Source organism: Chiloscyllium plagiosum, chromosome 33 (genome assembly GCF_004010195.1).
Source record: "Chiloscyllium plagiosum isolate BGI_BamShark_2017 chromosome 33, ASM401019v2, whole genome shotgun sequence".
Lineage (NCBI taxonomy): Eukaryota > Metazoa > Chordata > Chondrichthyes > Orectolobiformes > Hemiscylliidae > Chiloscyllium > Chiloscyllium plagiosum.
The window spans coordinates 28,687,438-28,708,004 of record NC_057742.1 but is presented as its reverse complement, the minus strand read 5'-3'; the positions used below and the strand labels follow the sequence as shown (position 1 = coordinate 28,708,004).

Here is a 20,567-nt window from a genome sequence, read left to right as displayed (position 1 = left end):
GTCCAGAACTAGAGGGCATAGGTTTAGGGTGAGAGGGGAAAGATATAAAAGAGACCTAAGGGGCACCTTTTTCACATAGAGGGTGGTACGTGTATGAAATGAGCTGCCAGAGGATGTGGTGGAGGCTGGTACAATTGCAACATTTAAGAGGCATTTGGATGGGTATATGAATAGGAAGGGTTTGGAGGGATATGGGCCGGGCGCTGGCAGGTGGGACTAGATTGGGTTGGGATATCTGGTCGGCATGGACGGGTTGGACGGAAGGGTCTGTTTCCATGCTGTACATCTCTATGACTCTATGGCAGATATCAAAAGATACCCATAGTGGCGCCAGGACAACAACACATAGTGAGCTACACTGTGGATTAAAATTCCTTGCAGGGACCTTCATCATGAGGAGATGATCCAGAAAATGAAATTTGGAAGACAGATGTGTTTACCACTTTGAAAAGGATTGCCACTTTAAGAATACGATCGTCAGCAGCTGAAATATGATAACCAACAGAGAGAGAGAGAGACTACAGCAACTGTGGAATTAGCAACAGGACAAGCTTAGAACCCCAAAGACAAACCTTCAACAGCATTAGCAAAGGAGGGAATGAAGGAAGGGTCCAGGAGTAAAATTTGCTATTCCAAAGGGAAAGAGGGTAAACTATGAATAAAATGCAAAGACCAGTCAGGAACGCCAGATAGTGATAAAAGAGTTTTCCCTCTCTCACAGTGAGTGTCACTTCCAACAAGATTAGGCTCCATGAGGTGTGGCTGTGTAAAAAAAAAATCAATGAAAGGCCAGAAAATACATTTATATACGCTCTGTGGAATTGAGAAAACCTCTAAATATATTTAAGCATGCAAAGAGCACATTTAAATAAAGCTAGTGAAAGATTCTAGTAGAAGAAGAAAAGTTAGAGAGATTAAAGATTTAAAATGACTAAGTTACAATAATTAAACTGTATAACATTTATTTTTAGAAAGTTGCGTAGGAGAAAGCGTTTAAGTGTTTTAGACCATGCAGGCTAAGAAAATATTCTTTTTGTACAGGAAGAAATGGGAAAAATAAAAATCATGAAAATCCTGGAAAAGATAGGTAGTCACCATTTTGACCAATAAAAATGAGGAAAATCCCTACAAAAATGGTGAGGATACCGTATTACAAATTAACTGTGTTTAATCGTTGAAAGTAAATCATGACAAAACAGAATTTAAAACTTAGTTAAAGAATTTAATAAATAATCACTGTTGAGCAGAATTTGAAAAGGCCAGCAACTAAAACATCAGAGCAAGTTCGACTGTAATTGAACTTAAAACAGTACTGATGAATATAAGAATATACGATATACTGCTTCAGGTTAGAGCTCTTCTTATAAAGTTTCATATTCTCCACTTGGATTCAGTAATTACCCTACCCTGACCTACAGTATCTCTCACATGTGACTTTCAACCCTATCTAACCATGTGCCATTCCTGGAACAACTCGTCACTTATCAGATATCCCAGAATTTACTGGCATTCCTTGGGCATGTGCCATCTTTAAAAGGCTGTTGTAGACTGAACAAGCTCTTTCAGCCAGTCCGGACCTGTCCCACATGGATATCAACATTTCCCTGGATATCTATGGGGAGATGCACAAGTTGGACTGCCTCTGCCCTTTGTCCCAGCAGTGGGGAACACAACAGCAGAGCAGGTCAGCCTGGTCCAAGATTGTCATCCTGGTAAAAAAAACTGCTAGTTGGAGGAATGCCCAGTTGTAGGAAAACTGTCGATGTCCATCTCCACTCTGCTAACGTATGCACCACCATCTTCTCTCCAATACCACTCGCTCACTCTACCTTCACTCCTGCACTCACCTCTCACTAAGACTCATTGTCTACCAATCTCCTGATTGCCTAAAATATCTTCTCTCATCAACCTAAATCCCAACACCACTAACATGGCCAGGACTGGCATCAGATACAGCCCTTAACTTTCTGAGCCAGCAACAATGACATGGCAAGGCACAATGACATGGCAAGGCAGCAGTACTATGAGTCTGATGTGTCTGGCTGAGTGGACAAGGTGCAAAAAGGCAAAGCAATGCAAGTCAGTAACGCTATGAGCATTGAGACAGGCTCAGAGTGAGTGAGCATTAAAACGGTGAGTCTGATTCAATCCATTACCTGAGTTCACGTACCAGAATGCATAGTGTCCTCGCCGTAGCATTACAATGGCAGTTGTCAGTGCAGCATTGCAGTGCTGAAGGATCCTGTAATTGGATCGGAGATGTGCCAAGAGCAGCTGTGGAGGCTGTCACGTGTCAGATGACAATGGCGTAGATGTGGCTGAGTGTGGCCAGTGTCTATGGAAGGCTCCCACAGATGCTGGTGCCCAGTTTCTAAGATGGACATTGGTTGGAGAAAGTGAAGAGCTGAATTTGCCATGCATTCATATTGGTTTCCATGAAGCATTTTCCTGACATCTCATTTATTGGACAAGTTTGGTGACATGGGAGGCTGAATACTAATGTGTCAAGTTGAGCTGCTAACAAGATGTTTAAAACGTGTGAATCCCCATCTATTGGCATCTTGCCTCTGCCCAGTGAGAATCTCTGCACATTGCTTGTGAAAACAATATAAGCAGTATTGAGGTGATTTATTGCCCATCCCCAGTTGCACTTGACAAGGTGGTGGTGAGCTGCTTTCTTGCACCATTGCAGTCCATCTGCTATGGGTTAACCCACAATGTCCTTAGGGAGTGAATTCTAAGATTTTGACCCAGTGATTGTGAAGAGCAGAAATATATTTCCATGTCAGGATGATGAGTGGCTTGGAGGAGAACTTGAAGGTGGTGGTGTTCCCATATATCTGCTGCCCTTGTCCTTCTAGATAGAAGTGGTCATGGGTTTGGAAGATGCTGTCTGAGGATTCTTGGTGAATTTCTGCACAATATCTTGTAGGTAGAACATATTGCTGTGACTCAGCATCAGTGGTGGAGGGAGTGGATGCTTGTGAATGCAGTGTCATGCACAAAATGAGCTGCTTTGTCATGGTTGGTGAAAAGCATCCTGACTGTTTTTGGGGGCTGCACTTATCCAGACAAGTGGGAAATATCCCATCACACTCCTGACTTGTGCCTCTCGATGGTGGACAGGCTTTGGGGAGTCAAGGGGTGAGTTACTCGCCACAGTATTACTAGCCTTTGACCTGCTCTTGTAGACGCTGTGTTTATGTGGTGAGTCCACTTGAGCTTCTGGTCAATGACATCCTGTTGATTTTAAGTTTGATACAGGACTAAGTGTTGCTCTCTTGTCAGACCAATTACCATGGCTGAAGAAATAGAAACTACAGCCTACAAAAATGAGACTGCCAAACGCAATAACGGTCAAGAAAATGGTACAAGTCACATTGCAACGCATGTAAGAGATTTGAAGATTTTTATGTTGTTTGTACTCAAAAACTTTTGAGCTTGACATCAAATTATCAGAAGAACTGGAGAACATGGACAACCCGACCCCAGAGAACAACTGGTTCAGAAACAGTGTTTTTGTTATTTATTTATTCACTCGTGGGAGGCGGGCATCACTGGCTGGACCAGCATTCATTGCCCAACACTGGTTGCCCTTGAGAAGATGGTGGTGAGCTGTGGTCCGTGTGCTTGTAGGTAGACCCACAATGCCCTTAAGGGGAGAATTCCAGGAATTTCACCCAGTAACAGTATAGAACATAGAACAACGCAGTGCAAAACAGGCCCTTTGGCCCTCGATGTTGTGCCGACCTGTGATCTGATCTAAGCTCATCCCCCTCCACTATCCCATCATCATCCATGTGCTTATCCAAGGATTGTATAAATCTCTCTAATGTGGCTGAGTTAACTACATTGGCAGGCAGGACATTCCATGCCCTTACCACTCTCTGCATAAAGAATCTGCCTTTGACATGTGTCTTAAATCTATCACCCCTCAATTTGTAGTTATGCCCCGTGGAGCGGTGATATATTTCCACGTCTGTTTGGTGAGTAGCTTGGAGGAGAACTTGTGGCTGTAGTGTTCCCATGCATGTGCTGCCCTTGTGCTTCTAGAACATAGTATAGAATATAGAAAAGTACACACAGAATAGGCCGTTCAGCTCATGATGTTGTGCCGAAGATTATTTCTAATCTAAAACAAAATAACCTAGCCTACGCACCCCTCAATTCACTGCTGTCCATGTACCTGTCCAGCAGTTGCTTAGATGTCCCTAATGACTCTGCTTCCACCACCACCGCTGGCAATGCATTCCATGCAATCACAACTCTCTGCGTAAAGAGCCTACCTCTGACGTCTCCTCTATACCTTCCTCCTAATATCTTAAAATGACGACCCCTCGTGCCAGTCAATCCTGCCCTGGGGAAAAGTCTCTGGCTATTGACTCTATCCAAGTCCCTCATTACCTTGTATACCTCAATCAGATCACCTCTCTTCCTTCTTCTCTCCAGAGAGAAAAGTCCGAGCTTAGTCAACATCTCTTCGTAAGACAAGCCCTCCAGTCCAGGCAGCATCCTGGTAAACCTTCTTTGCACCCTCTCCAAAGAAGGCTTCCAGGTGGAAGTGTTCATGGAGTCGCTGGTGGAATTCTCCATTGGGCTTCCTAGACTCATAGCACAGCCCAAACAGAAGAAAAAATCCACTGAGATTACTCCGAATTAATATAGAGCTGTTTAATATTGTTAACATGGGGGACATTGGAGACTTCATAGGGCTGATGGAAATGTACAATTCTCTGTGCTCTAAAACAGTCAGTGCCTGTAACAGAAATAGCCTCAAGTGTGCAGTGATCTCTTAGTAACAAGGTAGGGAGTCTAAACAATCTACTTCAGCAGTCAAGCCATCACAGAGGGCACCTGAAGATATCCAGCTTGATCAGTAACTGAGGGGAATCAACTTTAATAAATGTCATGAGATTCCATGCCCACAGATTCAGGATACTCTCAAGAGCATTTAGAATATTGTGAAACAGAGACTACTTCTTCCAATTCCATATTGCCCAGTCAAAAATCTAATCTGCTACAAAGTATAAAATGCTTGTTTCATGGAGCAGCCATCTCCCTTGATGGACATTCGTGAGTTTAAGGGTCCCCCTGATGATGTAATGGGTCAACTACCTCAGTTCACAGGGAAGAGTTCAACCTTGGGTGACTGTCTCTGTGGAGTTTGCACAGTCTCCCTGTGTCTGCGTGGGTTTTCTCAGGCTGCTCCGGTTTCATAGAATTCCTACAGTGTGGAAACAGGCCATTGGGTCCAGCAATTCCAAACCGACCGCCCACAAAGAGTAACCCATCCAGACCCCATTCTCCTACTACTCTACATTTACCCCTGACGAATGCTCCTAACCTACACATCCCTGAACACTATGGGCACTTCAGCGTGGCCAGTTCACCTAACCTGCACATTTTTGGACTGTGGGAGGAAACCAGAGCACCTGGAGGAAACCCACGCAGACACTGGGAAAATGTGCAAACTCCACACAGACAGTCGCCTGAGGCTGGAATCGAACCCGGGTCCCTGTGAGGCAGCAGTGCCAACCACTGAGCCACCATGTGGCCCCACAGTTCTCCCACTGTCCTCAGATGGGCAGGTTATGTGGATTGGCTGTGCTAGTGTTCAGGGATGTTTAGGTTAGGAGTATTAATCAGGGGAAATGTAGGGTGACGTGGATAGGGGATGGTCTGGAGGGTTCGTGTGGGCTTGTTGGACTGAATGGCCTATTTCGACACTGTGGCGATTCTATGAAGAGTTTCTGTGCAAAGGAAATTTAGAAGATTGAGGATCCTCCAGATCAGCAAATGAACGAGCACCAAAGTCCACAAGAAATTATATCCTCTGCAAAGGATAACTCAGAGATAAAGATCCTCCAGAAGTGATCAGAACCAAGCTCAACAGTCCTCAAGGTGAGGACGTACTGATTTTCCAAGTCTGAACAGTCTTCAATATTCTGAGGTTGGAGGCTGGGGATTGAGATAGGATAGTAGTAAATGTTATATTAGATTAGATTAGATTAGATTAGATTACTTACAGTGTGGAAACAGGCCCTTCGGCCCAACAAGTCCACACCGACCCGCCGAAGCGTAACCCACCCATACCCCTACATTTATCCCTTTTAACCTAACACTACGGGCAATTTAGCATAGCCAATTCACCTGACCCGCACATCTTTGTGACTGTGGGAGGAAACCGGAGCACCCGGAGGAAACCCACGCAGACACGGGGAGAATGTGCAAACTCCACACAGTCAGTCGCCTGAGTCAGGAATTGAACCCGGGTCTCTGGCGCTGTGAGGCAGCAGTGCTAACCACTGTGCCACCGTGCCGCCCACATGTACTTGTGTTCAATAGGTTAACTAATGGGAAAATAGCTAGAGGAACATTGTATAATGTAATGGTTCTGAATGAGTGAATGTTCCTGCTACACTGAGCACCACCCACACAGTTTGTCCATGGAGACAGTAGGCTGTACACTAGCCTTCGGGGGACAGCTGTATTTGTATGGCTCCCCAGAGTCTGAATAATTGTGCCTGAAGAGTAATGCAGTTGTTCTTACTACTGTCATGCTGACGAGAAGCAATGCCTCTTCCGGTGGGAATTTTCTGATGGTGTATCCGTGACTTGCATGTACCAAAGCAGGGGGTGGACCTTCTCGATCCTAGGTCACTGTGAACCAATCTGCCAGCGCTCAAGTCATACAGTCAAAGAGATATGCAGCATGGAAACAGACCCTTAGGTCCAACCTGTCCATGCCGACCAGATATCCCAACCCAATCTAGTCCCACCTGCCAGCACCCTCACATCCCTCCAAACCATTCCTATTCATATACCCATCCAAATGCTTCTTAAATGTTGCAATTGTACCAGCCTCCACCACTTCCTCTGGCAGCTCATTCCATACAAGTACCACCCTCTGTGTGAAAAAGGTGCCCCTTAGGTCTCTTTTATATCTTTCCCCTCTCACCCTAAACCTATGGCCTCTAGTTCTGGACTCCCTGACTCCAGGGAAAAGACTTTGTCTATTTATCCTATCCAAGCCGCTAGGACCTTACCATCAAGTGTATAAGTCCTGCTAAGATTTGCTTTCCCAAAATGTAGCACCTCTCATTTATCTGAATTAAACTCCATCTGCCACTTCTCAGCCCATTGGCCCATCTGGGCAAGGTCCTGTTGTAATCTGAGGTAACCCTCTTTGCTGTCCACTACACCTCCAATTTTGGTGTCATCTACAAACTTACTAACTGTACCTCTTATGTTCACATCTAAATCATTTATGTAAATGATGAAAAGTAGTGCACCCAGCACCGATCCTTGTGGCACTTCACTGGTCACAGGCCTCCAGTCTGAAAAACAACCCTCCACCACCACCCTCTGTCTTCTACCTTTGAGCCAGTTCTGTATCCAAGTGGCTAGTTCTCCCTGTGTTCGGTGAGATCTAACCTTGCTAATTAGTTTCCCATGGGGAACCTTGTCGATTGCCTCACTGAAGTCCATATAAATCACATCTACCACTCTGCCCTCATCAATCCTATTTGTTACTTCTTCAAAAAACTTAATCACGTTTGTGAGACATGATTTCCCACGAACAAAGCCATGTTAACTATCCCTAGTCAGTCCTTGCCTTTCCAAATACATGCACACCCTGTCCCTCAGGATTCCCTCCAACAATTTGCCCACCACCGAGGTCAGGCTCACCGGTCTATAGTTCCCTGGCCTGTCCTCACCCCCCCCTTATACAGTTGCACCACGTTAGCCAACCTCCAGTCTTCTGGCACCTCACCTGTGACTATCGATGATACAAATATCTCAGCAAGCGGCCCAACAATCGCTTCTTTAGCTTCCCACAGAATTCTAGGGTACACCTGATGTGGTCCTGGGGATTTATCCACCTTTAATCGTTTCAAGACATCCAGCATTACCTCCTCTGTAATCTGGACATTTTTCAAGGTGTCACTATCTATTTAACTACAGTCTATATCTTCCAGAAAATCCACAACACTGCAGTGGCAATTAATTTCCAATCACTCATTAGGTTAGATCTTTGTGTTGATTCTAAAATGGGCCAGGAGACCTTATTTTTTACTTCCATTCAATCAAAACAAAATATTGAATTGCTGTCATCCTTTTCATACAATTTCACAAATTTAGAGTGGTCCCTATTATGTTTACCTCAACAAACATATTTTGATCATGGAAAATACTTCCCATTTTATCCAAATCTCTTGAACTATTGTTGCTAAATGTGTGAGTAATTTAATCCTTTGGAGTCTCTCGTGTTTCTCAACATTAACATTTTCAGATGTGAAACATTCTTCAAACAGACAAGGAAGTGATTGATGAAAGGAGAAAATTCTGTGCAGAAAGATCATATTAAAAAAAAATTAATTAACTGCTGCACTAAATTATTGGTCCAATATATACAAAGCATTATGATTAAGTGCAGTCAGTACTTTGCTCGTCAGAACCAAGACTGCTGTGCTTGCTAATTCTTTTACTTTCCACTGTCTGTATGAAGAACCCATCCATTTCTGAAATATTATGTCTATATTACACAGAGCGACCATATTTTTACATATTCTTTCACTGTGTGTCTTCTTAGGGTGCTTTACTGATGCCAACATGCAACAGAACTCTCCTCCAGAAATTCAAAGGACACGAACCAAACGACAGGTGATTGTAAAGTCTTCACAATCAATTAACAAGGAGATGGTGGTGGATTCACCTGCTGTGACAACTGCAAACAGAAATCACCAGAGGTTTAGTTGAGAAGAGAGTTGAATTCAGAAACAAGTTTTAATTTCTCTCCTGGCAAGCATTTTCCATTCAAACCAGCCACCACAACAAGCAGCGTTTTTTCCAGTTTGTGAAATCTTCTAAACCAGGAGGATTTTGGATTAGAAATCTTTAGGTGGTTAGAATTGAATAAGTACACCCCATCAGAATTATGAAAAGTTCATACTGTCAGACTCTGAGAGGAATTGTAAAATTGTCAGCACAGTTCAAGGAAGAGAATCTGGATTGTGCCAGTTGATTAGAAACTTCAGGTTGAGATAGGGGTATACTTTTGCTGGGCCTGAATCTTTGTAATGGATAGTGTTGAGAAAATTGTGGAATCTTTGTTTTAATGTTTGTGTTAAAATCTTTCTAACTGATTACAGCTTTGTTTGTATACACTCATTCTATTGTTAAAGAACATCTACAGCCATGTGAATGTGATTCAGTAAGTAACCACCTGGTTAACTGAGTAAACTAAAAAAGGAGGACCTATAAAATCAGATTGTTTTTCTTGGATCTATCTCATCTAGTAATACCATCAACTGGGATTATAGCACTAATGGTTAACTACTAGAGCAATTCCCCAAAACTCTGAGCATCAAATTTGGAATTGTAACCACATGCCTATCCAGATACCACCCTAATTTTTGACTGAGTTTCATGAAAGGGGAATTATGTTTAAATTTATTATTTTTATGAAATTCTACAGGAATTAGTTCTGAGGCCTCAATTGTTTACAGTCTATTTGTGAGGAAAAAGGAGGTGGCCAGTCTATGGTGCAAAGGTCTATGGATAGGTTGTGATTCAGCAGCTGGAATGTACAATGTGGGAAATTCTGAATGTATCTGTTTTGACAGATAGAATAGAACGGCAATATATTTAAATATAGGGAGTTTACAGAACAAGAGGAATCTGGATGTCTTGCTGTGTGAATCTCTCAAAGTTGGTTTGCAGATGCAGCAAGTGATTCACAAGGCAAGTTGAATTTTTAAGTTCATTTCCAGAGGAATGAAGTGTAAAAGTAGGGAAATTTTACTGATCTGTACTTGATGAGACCACACTACTGTGCACAGTTTTGATCTCCTTATTTCAAAACTGAAAAACAGCTCAGTGAAGGTTCTCTTGACTCAGTCCTCAGTTGAGAAGTCATGGTGGAGGATTGTGTCCAGTTCTAGTTGCCCAGTTATAGGAAGAATATTATTAATCTGGAGAGGGTTCAGAAGAGACTTACCACGATGTTGCCAGGTATGAAAGGTTTGAGTTATAAAGAAAGGCTGGGACTTTTTTTTTACTGCTGCGCAGAAGGTTGAGCGGTGACCTTACAGAGGTTCATAAAGTCATGAGGGGTATAGATAAGGTTAATGGTGAGTGTCTTATCCCTAGGGTGGGGAATTTCAACACCAGGGGGCATGTTTTTAAGATGAGGTGTGTTTTAAAAAGACACAAGAGGCAAATGTTATACACAGAGGGTGGTTCGCGTGTAGAATGAACTTCCAGAGGAAGTGATGGATGTGGGCACAGTTACAACATTTAAAAGACACCTATATTAATACACGAATAGGGGTCTGGAGGGATATTGGCCAAGTGTAGGCAGGTGGGATTAGTCTAATTTGGGATTATGTTCAACATGAACTGGTTGGGCCAAAGAGTCTGTTTCTGTGCTGTATGAATCTATGACCTATTCCTGGATGAGAAAGGGGTTTGTACAGATGTTCTGATAGTGTTATTGGATTGGGAAATGCAGAGGCCGAGGCTAATGCTGTAGGGATAAAGGTTCAAATCCTACCACAACAAGTGGTGGAACTTAAATTCACTTTATACCTGTGATTTATAAAGTTCGCCTCAGATGGGGTGCCATTAATCTATCATCAATTATCACACAAGTAACCTGGCCCCTATACCTAAGCCTCCATGTGACTCCAGACCCAATGAGGTTGACTCTTAAGTGTCCTCTACAATGACAAAACAAGCCACTCAGTTCAAGAGCAATTAGCAATGACCAATATATGCCAGCCTTGTCTGAGATGCCCACATCCCATGGTAGAAAGGAGGAAAAACGGTTGAACAGTTTGGGCTTTAACACTTGGATTTTTGGGGTAGCTAAACTGGATGCTGAGAGAATGTTTGTCCTTAACGGAGAAGCAAGGAGAAGGGACACAACTTTAGAATTCAAGATCTAATTTTTAAGACTGAGTAAGATTTTTTTCTGAGTTGTTAATCTGCGGAATTCTCTTCCCCAGAAAACATGGATTTATTGAGGCTCAGTTAGATTATAAGAAGTCAGGTGTGGCGGAAGCTGCAGGAACAGGGTGGTGAGGGTGAGCAGGGTATCTCGAGCAGTTGTCCAGGACCTCCAACAGCAGGTGGCGTCATGAGTTGGTCGCAGGGAATGGGCATCAAGCTGGGCTTTTGGAGCAATTAAATGGACTCTTTCTGGAAGAAAGTGTGTCTTTGGGGGAATGAGGACTCTTGGAGAAAAGGATCAGATAGACAAGGAATTTCCTCAAGCAGATATAACCCATAAAAGGACCATGTCTTCCTTGTTTCCATGGACATTTTCTCACCACTCCCCCACCCAACCTTTGAAAGACATTCACGCTGTCTCTCAATCTTACTGAGTTCCCATTGGAGCCTTATCTGCAGGAATCTAATCCCTTTCGTACAGATGGTTTTCTCGCAAGTTCACTCTCCAGTTTTGTATTTTAATCAGTTGTAGCACTCCTTGTTATTAAATCAGAATATTGTAACTGACGGAATGCAGTGAGTTTTCACACACTCCATAGCTGCCCAAGTGAACTGGGCTCATCTTACCTCATGATGTCAGTCTTCATCTTGTTAGAAGATTTCTGCCTCTGCAGGTTATTATTGATGAATTCCTTTGGTTTTCTTGACCATCTTATGAAGTAATAGACAGGCTTTAATATTTGAAATGTCTTTTGATCTCTTCCATTTGTAGGTACACCGAGGCCCTCATACTGTTCTGAGAGAAACCAAGTACATTGAGCTGATGTTGGTCAATGACTACACCCTGGTACGTTAACCATGTTTGATTTTAAATTGGTTTGTCAAACACTGTTGCAGTTTTCATAACATTTGCAGACTGACTTCAGATGACAATTGCCCTAGTTGAGGTTTAAATCGATCCCTCTTCATATTGGAGCTAAATTAGGAATTTTCTTTTGTTGAGAAAGTGGCTGTTTGAAAACAAAATGGCATGGAAAGTACAACAGATAACAATAGCAGATAGCCCTTGATGGAATCATTTGACCCATTTCCACTACCTCAAAAGTAGCAATAACCAACCAATGTGTAAATTAAACAAAGGAATGTTACATAAATTCTTTTAGATTCCAGTCACTATTATTAACAAAGGCTATTTTCCAATCCCCTAATGTGTTGGTCAAGTCTGTATTGATATTCTCTGCTAATCCTATTGTTTTATAAGCTCATACAGGTCTTGAAATCTGATTGTTTAGAAATAAATCCACACTTCAAAATATAATAATTTTAGAATGTTATAAGTAACCAATGTTAGAATTAAGCTAATAGCTTCAATTTGAAGAAGCACATGGGGATAGAATTTTATTGCGGGCAATGAAAAGTGTCCCTCACCAAGTTTCTGCTCAAACTGATTTTAATATCAGTAAATACAAAATCTGTCATGAAACAACAAAATCAGTCAGAATTTCAGCTCGGAATCTAAAAAGGCTTATAATATAATATTCTTTATGTATTTAAGAATGGAAAACATGGTATTGGTAAAGTTTGACATCAGATGAATTGGTTAAATATTTAAATTACTGTGTTTGTCAGAGAGAATTTTCTCTCCATTAAATAAGGCACCTGAAACACTGATTTTTCTTTTAATGCTGAGCATTTATCTCTTTGTCAGAAATCAAGGGTCTTAATGTTTATAAAAAAAGGAAATTGATAATAAAATAATACCCACATTTGCCTGTTTTGCTTGTATTTCACATGCACTGAAATTCAGTCTTTGTGCTCAACAGTTCACAAAGCGACACTACTCTGCTTCACTTACAAGCAACTTTGCCAAATCAGTTGTGAATCTTGCCGATGCTGTAAGTACTTCTGTAAGAATCACTGTCCTCCTGTGTAATAAATGTCAACTACAATGTTTAAAAAGGGCAACAGTGTTGCTCTGTTGTTCACTCTATAATAGGGGTTGCTATCGGATCGTGAACGAGACCGTTTCTGAGCTCTTTTTGTTAATTTACCCATTTTAAACTCAGGGTTTTAGTCAGTTTCTATTAGCACCAATTCAAATTAACTCAATCTGTGATCTCGTGCAGTGATCTGTTTGCATTCATTTTGATAAAATGCAGCACATCTTTTTAATTTGGCAAGAAGGAATGCCGTGTCGATTTGTATTCTCAGTGTGTCAGTCCTTCAGAAGTATTAAATGATGTCACCTTTTCTCTGGTCAATAGAGATCATTTGATTAGTCAGTCAGTGTGAAGCTGATTCAGAATCCAAATGTGGTAAATTGCATATCCAATTATGTAAAAAGAATTAATAATGGACACTGTCTTTTGGCAAATACTCTCATGCTCACATGGCGTAGGTGCATACTTGGTAAAATAATAAGATGAGAAATACTTTATCTCTGGTTTCTGAATGTTTACAACTGGTGCTTATGCTACATGCAAAATAATTTACTTGGGTCCCATCTTCAAAGATTGGTAAACAGTGTTGACCAGTACCAGAACAATAATAACATCAGAATATTGTTCCTTATTATCCCAGAGTTGTGCAGAGGAGAAAGTCACCGGATTCTTGCACCTGATCTCAGGCCTCTTTGTGCAAAGCATTACATATGTGCCGTGTGTATAAGTAACATGTAGGGTAAAATCAAGCTTAGACTGACTGTATATCAGTGTAGGGTGTCTTCTATGACATGATGCTTATGACCATCCAAATTAAGAAGCCTTTCAATCCCTTGAGCCTGCTCTGCCATTCTGGTTTTATCTTATTGTATACTCAAATATGAATTCCTGCCTATCACTGACAATCATTCCCTATCCCTTAGTTAGCGAAACCTATCTATTCCGTTTGAAAGATATTCACGGATTCTCCTTCCACCGTCTTTTCAAGACGAGAGTTCCAAAGACTTGAGGGGAAAAAAAAAATCACCTTACCTTGGTTTCCCTGATTTTTAAACAGTTGGGCCATAAGAAGAAACATTGACATTTATTCTTGTCAAAATCCTCAAAGTTTTATATGTTTCAATCAGGTCACCTCTTATTGTCCTGAACTCCATGGCATATAAGCCCCTAATGTGTCCAGCCTTTCTTTATAAGGTACCCTCTCCTTCCAGGTATTAATTTGATAAACCTTCCCTGAGTTGTATCCAGTCTATTTATATCCTTGATTAAATAAGGCAACCAACACTGTGTGCAGTGCTCCAGATGCATTATCATCAATGTTCTGTATAACTGAAACTCTATCTCTCTATTTTTGTTTTAAATACCCCTCGCAATAAATTGTAACGTTCTATTAACTTTCTTAATTACTTGCTATACCTGCATACTGATCTTTTGTGATTTCTGCACAGAGCTCTCAGATCTCTCTGCAACTCTGCACTCAATGATCTCTTCCCATTTAGCCATTTTTAGTGTTCTTCCTGCTGAAACAGGGAATTTGTGACGGACAAAATTGACTTGCATTGTGCACTGCATGACCTGTCCCACCTGCCAATCTCCCTTCCCACCTATCCACTCCAACCTCCCCTCTGACCTATCACCTCCATCCCCACCCCCATTCACCTATTGTACTCTTTGCTACCTTCTCCCCACCCACCCCTCTCCCCCATTTATCTCTCCACCCTGGAGGCTTCCTGCCTCTATTCCTGATGAAGGGCTTTTGCCCAAAATGTTGACTTTCCTGCTTTCGGATGCTGCCTGACCTGTTGCTTTTCCAGCACCACTCTGATCTAAACTCTGGTTTCCAGCATCTGCAGTCCTCACTTTTACCTTGCATTGTACTCTGTTTGCCCTATCTTTGCCCACTCACTCACCCTGCCCATAAAATAGGTTCTGGACCATGAGGCTGCTCTCAGATTAGACACAAGGTGATTTAACCTGAGGGTCATCATGCCTTAGGCAAGCAGAAAGATTGAGAAGGAGATATTTTCATGCTAACCTCAGGCTGTACCCTGCATTCAATCCAGCTGTCCAGCCAACTAAGCCAACTGATCCCCATATCCTTTGTGCAGGACTGTTGTGTCCTTTTCACAACTTAATTTGTGTTTCACCAAGTTTCATAACCTCACTTTCCATCCTCTCAGCTAAATCATTAGTAAAACTTGTAAACAGTTGAGGTCCCTGCATCGATCTCAATGGCACAACACTTGTTACATGTGAGGTGAAAGTGAGGACTGCAGATGCTGGAGATTAGAGATGGAATGTGGTGCTGGAAAAGCACAGCAGGTCAGGCAGCATCTGAGGAGCAGGAGAATCGACGTTTCGAGCAAAATGATGAAGGATTTGTGCCTGAAGCGTCAATTCTTCTCCTCGGATGCCGCCTGACCTGCTGTGCTTTTCCAGCACCACATTCTCGACTTGTTACATGCTGCAACCTGAAAAAGACCCATTGATACCTACTTCCTGTTAGCAAGCCAATCTTCTATCTATGCCATCCCTACACCATGAGCTTTGACGTGGTACCTTATCAAATGTCTTCTGGAAATCTGAGCACAGTACATCCCAACATGTATTATCGCTTCAAATAAAGCCAGTCAGTTGGTCAAGTATGATTTCATTTTAACAAAAACATGTTGACTCTAGCTGATTACCTTGAAGCTACTTAAATGCCTGCTATAACCTCTTTACTAAATAGCTTCTAACATTTTCCCAAATATTAGGCTAACTGGCCTGTAGATTTTTGCTTCCTGCCCTTGCCCTTTTGGCAAAGAAGAGTTGTATTTGCCATCTTCCAAACCACTGGGATCACCTCGGAATCAACTCTCTCACTAACCATTTCTCTTCAGGCTGTTAAATGAAATCCATCAGAACCCAGGCATTTGTCAATCTGCAGCACTAACAATTTACTCAGTGCCACCTCTCTGCTGATCCTCCTGAGTTCCTACATCCCTTTCAATTCCTGATTTATTGTTGCTCCTGGAATGTTACTTGCATCCTCTACAGCGAAATCTGAGGCAAAATACCCAACTCACCTGCCGTTTCCTTATTTTTAATTCTTTATGTTAAGATTTTAAAGGACAGTCAGTCTGTATGGCATTAAATTCTGCCTTGTCTCCAGAGAGGATCAGACAAACTTCTGAAAGTCATGCCGTGATGGATACCCACTATACGAGATCACAGTGTAAGCAGAAGTACATACTGAAGTTTCCTTTTTAGTGAGTTGGTCAATCTAGGTACTCTGCCAAGTAAAAGTGCCGAAACAAAGGAAGGTTTAAGTCAGATGCTGAGGCTCTTTTGTTTAAAATAGGTCATGGAATGTGGGTGATACTGGTGAAGCAGATTTCTGTACCTCCTTATCGGAGTCATTACAAAAAGTCGCATCAGATGATGAAAAGTGTGTGACTGAGTAAAGTTAGAACAATGGGCAAGATGGCTAAAATTTACAAATTGTTATGGACAAGACCAGTGTGGTAAATAAATTCCTCTCTTTTCACTCCTGGCATTGATATGACAGAGTGTTGATTTTTTTTTTTCTTTACATGTGCTTCTATCAATCCAGTTGGTGTTTAATCTGATGTGAAGTTATGAAGGACAAAGCCAAACAGATACCTTAAAAATGCAAGAGTTTGTTCTATTCTAAACTCGCTCAGTCAGAACTATAAATATTGTCAAAAATATAAAATCCATTCTGAATTCTGCAAAACATATGCCAATCGATTATATATTCCAATTTTGATCTTGAAGTTTCCATTGTGGCTGAGCTGGCTGTTCTCCTCAAGACGATCTCTTTATATTACAATGGCATTTGACATTCCACTGATTTTGAAATTCTCTATCTTTGTAATATATTCCAACTTGTCACAGTGGATGTGTGTATGAGAGAGAGAGAAAACATCCTACAATGGCTTCTCATAGGAAGGTGTTTTGATGTGTGAGTACTGGCTGTTCACCCACAATGGAGACAATCCATTTTTAACATTCCACTTTCCCCAGATAACTTTTGACACAAATTAATGGTTTCAATCCTTCTCTTTGCGTAATGGCTGTCAGAAGATGGTCTTTGTTCCAGCTATACCTGTAGTACAGAAGTCTCATTCCCAGACACATTTGAAGTTTGACCTGTTAGCTATATGTTCCAGATGATGATTTCAATATCCAAGTATTAACACTTGGAACACCTTTTGGATGTATGGTAAACAGCCGCAGCCATGCTATTTAGATATTTCTAACTAAGTTTTTGTAAGCTCAACTGTTGTCAGGTCAGGTGACTTTGACAGTCATTTTAAAGTGCCACAGATCTTTTTAACTCTTTCCTTTCAAATCAAAGTTCAAGGTTTTTGAGTTAGTCAATGCGATTCAAGAATTAATGGTCTGTATTTATGCCAGCATGACAAAATGGAGAGGAGAATCTGTTTTGGCAAGTATAGGTTTAACATGTTGCTGATATTTTTCCTGAGAGAGAAATGTTCAGTCTGAACCATATTAAAGAAAGAGGTTATGTTAGAAGCCTTGGGCCACCCCTGGGATACCATAGCCCCCTCCAAACGTTGGTCCATAACTCTAGATATGCATGAGCATTAATCATACATTCAAAATATATTTCTAACAGGAGATTTATAACTGCAATCATCGATATTTGGTTTGTGATGTTTTCGTTTTGTGCTTTAGATATTCAAAGAACAATTGAATACACGGGTTGTGTTGGTTGCTATGGAAACTTGGGCATCTGGAGACAAAATAGATATCAATGAAAATCCACTGGTGACGCTGAGAGATTTCATGAAGTACCGACGAAGCTCTGTCAGAGAAAACAGTGATGCCTTTCACATGCTTTCGTAAGATGACTCGGGTTTTGTAGGTTTACATAATTTTATAAAGAAGAAAGAAAGTACATCACAAAGTTCTTACGTTGAATGTATTTTTGAAATTTGGTGTTTCTCTTTGAAGTTCGTCTTCTGTTGACAAAAAAAATCATCTTGTTTGTTAAACTTTAATGAAAAATTACTGCTATTTGATGACAATATCAGCCTTGATTGCTTATTTCCAATTAGGTAGCATTAGGACTAACTTGCGATTCATCGCCATGTTAACTATTTTTGCACGTTGTATCCAAAGTTTACGTTGCCTTGGATCCCATCAGGTTTTACTTTCTTAGTCTCCTTTGAGGTACTTTATCAGAGACCTTACTGAAGTCAACGTAGACTACATCTTCTGCACTACCCTGTCCTATACAAACAGTACAAACCTCTGGAAGCAGATCAACCTTAGCATTCACTGTGTGCCAGCTGGAACCTTAACAAGCATCCTCTAAGTTTTTTGGGTTTTGAAGAGTAAAATCATTTTACTTTAAATCTGTACATCCCAAGCTCTTTCTCTATAAGAGTGGGGGTCAGCAGCTGTGCCTGACATAACAAGGTATGAACATTCAGTTTAATGATCAAATTTATGAATTCACTAGAATTTATTAAGAAAGATTTTATAATTAGTTATCAAAAAAAGACGACAAACATTTCTTGTTCTTCAAGGCCCAGGATTATTTGAATGCTTCCAGCAGAAGCCATGGTAAACAGTGCCAACAAGTACTTTGAGCTTCCGATTCTTATCCCCAATGTTGAGGATTTTCTCATCCCTTAGTAGGAAATAATCTGAGTTGCACCCTTTCATTGGCATCAGGTAATTGTGATCTGGTGTCACCTCACCTCTGGAACTACATTCATGTAGTCAAAAAAAATGTCAGATTCTATTTTCTTAAACCTCAGAAGTTACATTTCATTGTGTGAACAAATGATGTAAACTTTTAGATATAGAGTAGTTGTGCAATTATTGGTATCAATAGGTATCGATATTGAAGACAATTAAGAAAAAGTGTTCCTAACAGAATTTCAGGATGTCCTTTTAAGTTGTGGATGTTTTGTCTGACACACGCATTTGAGAGATCACGACAGTCATTAAACTATTTTTTAAAAAGTGTCAAACTCAGTTTCAGCCATTGGGTTCAATTTCTTTTTACTTATTTCTTTGAAGCTGATAAAAAAGTCTTGCACCTATTGTAATCAACCAGACTAATTGAAGCTAGACTGTTTGGCATCTTTAGCGCAATTTAAGCCAGGGAGATCAGTATTTTAAAATCAGCTGCCTTAACTGTCACTAGAAGATATTCAAACGAAACTATGTAGAAGGATAGCTGAGACAAATCCTAAACTGTTACATCAAACTAACATAGAATTTATGTGGAGCCCCAGGAGCTGGGGCAGATACTAAAAGAGCATTTTGCATCAGTATTTACGTGAAAAAGGAGATGGAAGATATAGAATGTAGGGAAATAGATGGTCACATCTTGAAAAATGTCCATATTACAGATAAGGAAGTGCTGGATGTCTTGAAATACATAAAAGTGGATAAATCCCCAGGACCTGAGCAGGTGTGTCCTAGAAGTCTGTGGGAAGCTAGAGAAGTGATTGTTTGGCCTCTTGCTGAGATATTAGTATCATCGATAGTCACAGGTGAGGTGCCGGAAGACTGGAGGTTGGCTAACATGGTGCCGCTGTTTAAGAAGGGTGGTGAGGACAGGCCAGGGAACTATAGACCAGTGAACCTGACGTCGGTGGTGGGCAAGTTGTTGGAGGGAATTCTGAGGGACAGGATGTGCATGTATTTGAAAAGGCAAGGACTGATTAGGGATAGTCAACATGGCTTTATGCTTGGGAAATCATGTCTCACAAACTTGATTGAGTTTTTTGAAGAAGTAACAAAGAGGATTGATGAGGGCAGAGTGGTAGATGTAATCTATATGGACTTCAGTAAGGCATTCGACAAGGTTCCCCATGCGAGACTGGTGAGCATGGTTAACTATCATGGAATGTAGGGAGAACTCGCCAATGGATACAGAACTGGCTGAAAGGTAGAAGACAGAGGGTGGTGGTGGAGGGTTGTTTTTCAGACTGGAGGTCTGTGACCAGTGGAGTGCCACAAGGATCAGTGCTGGGTCCACTACTTTTCATCATTTACATAAATGATTTGGATGTGAGCATAAGAGGTATAGTTAGTAAGCTTGCAGATGACACCAAAATTGGAGGTGTAGTGGACAGCGAAGAAAGTTACCTCAGATTACAACAGGATCTTGACCAAATGGGCCAGTGGGCTGAGAAGAAGCAGATGGAGTTTAATTCAGATAAATGTGAGGTGCTGGTAAGGTAATGGTAAGGTCCCAGGGAATGTTGCCGAACACCGTGGGCGGCACGGTGGCACAGTAGTTAGTACTGCTGCCTCACAGCGCCAGAGACCCGGGTTCAATTCCCTCCTCAGTCGACTCTCTGTGTGGAGTTTGCACATTCTCCCTGTGTCTGTGTGGGTTTCCTCCGGGTGCTCCGGTTTCCTTCCACAGTCCAAAAATGTGCAGGTTAGGTGAATTGGCCATGCTGAATTGCCCACATGTTAGATGAAGGGGTAAATGTAGGAGAATGGGTGGTGTGGACTTTTTGGGACGAAGGGCCTGTTTCCACACTGTAAGTAATCTAATCTAATCTTAAATCTAATCTAATCTAATCTAATCTTAAAGAGACCTTGGAATGCAGGTTCATACTCCTTGAAAGTGGAGTCACAGGTAGATAGGATAGTGAAGAAGGCGTTTGGTATGCT

The 20,567-nt window shown here is 41.4% G+C and overlaps 1 protein-coding gene across 8 annotated transcripts in view; it reads left to right on the top strand.

Annotated features, from left to right (window-relative positions):
• The window catches only part of adam11 (ADAM metallopeptidase domain 11), a 165,265-nt gene that overhangs the window by 74,989 nt on the left and 69,709 nt on the right, over positions 1 to 20,567 (top strand). For all 8 annotated transcript variants that reach the window (XR_006309220.1, XM_043675211.1, XM_043675210.1 and 5 more), the window contains 4 exons: positions 8,594 to 8,664; positions 11,726 to 11,800; positions 12,777 to 12,848; positions 17,598 to 17,764. Coding sequence is in view for 7 of the 8 variants with exons in the window: in XM_043675211.1 (XP_043531146.1) it covers positions 8,594 to 8,664; positions 11,726 to 11,800; positions 12,777 to 12,848; positions 17,598 to 17,764 (385 nt within the window). In the remaining variant the exon portion in view is untranslated. The remainder of the gene's footprint in view (positions 1 to 8,593; positions 8,665 to 11,725; positions 11,801 to 12,776; positions 12,849 to 17,597; positions 17,765 to 20,567) is intronic.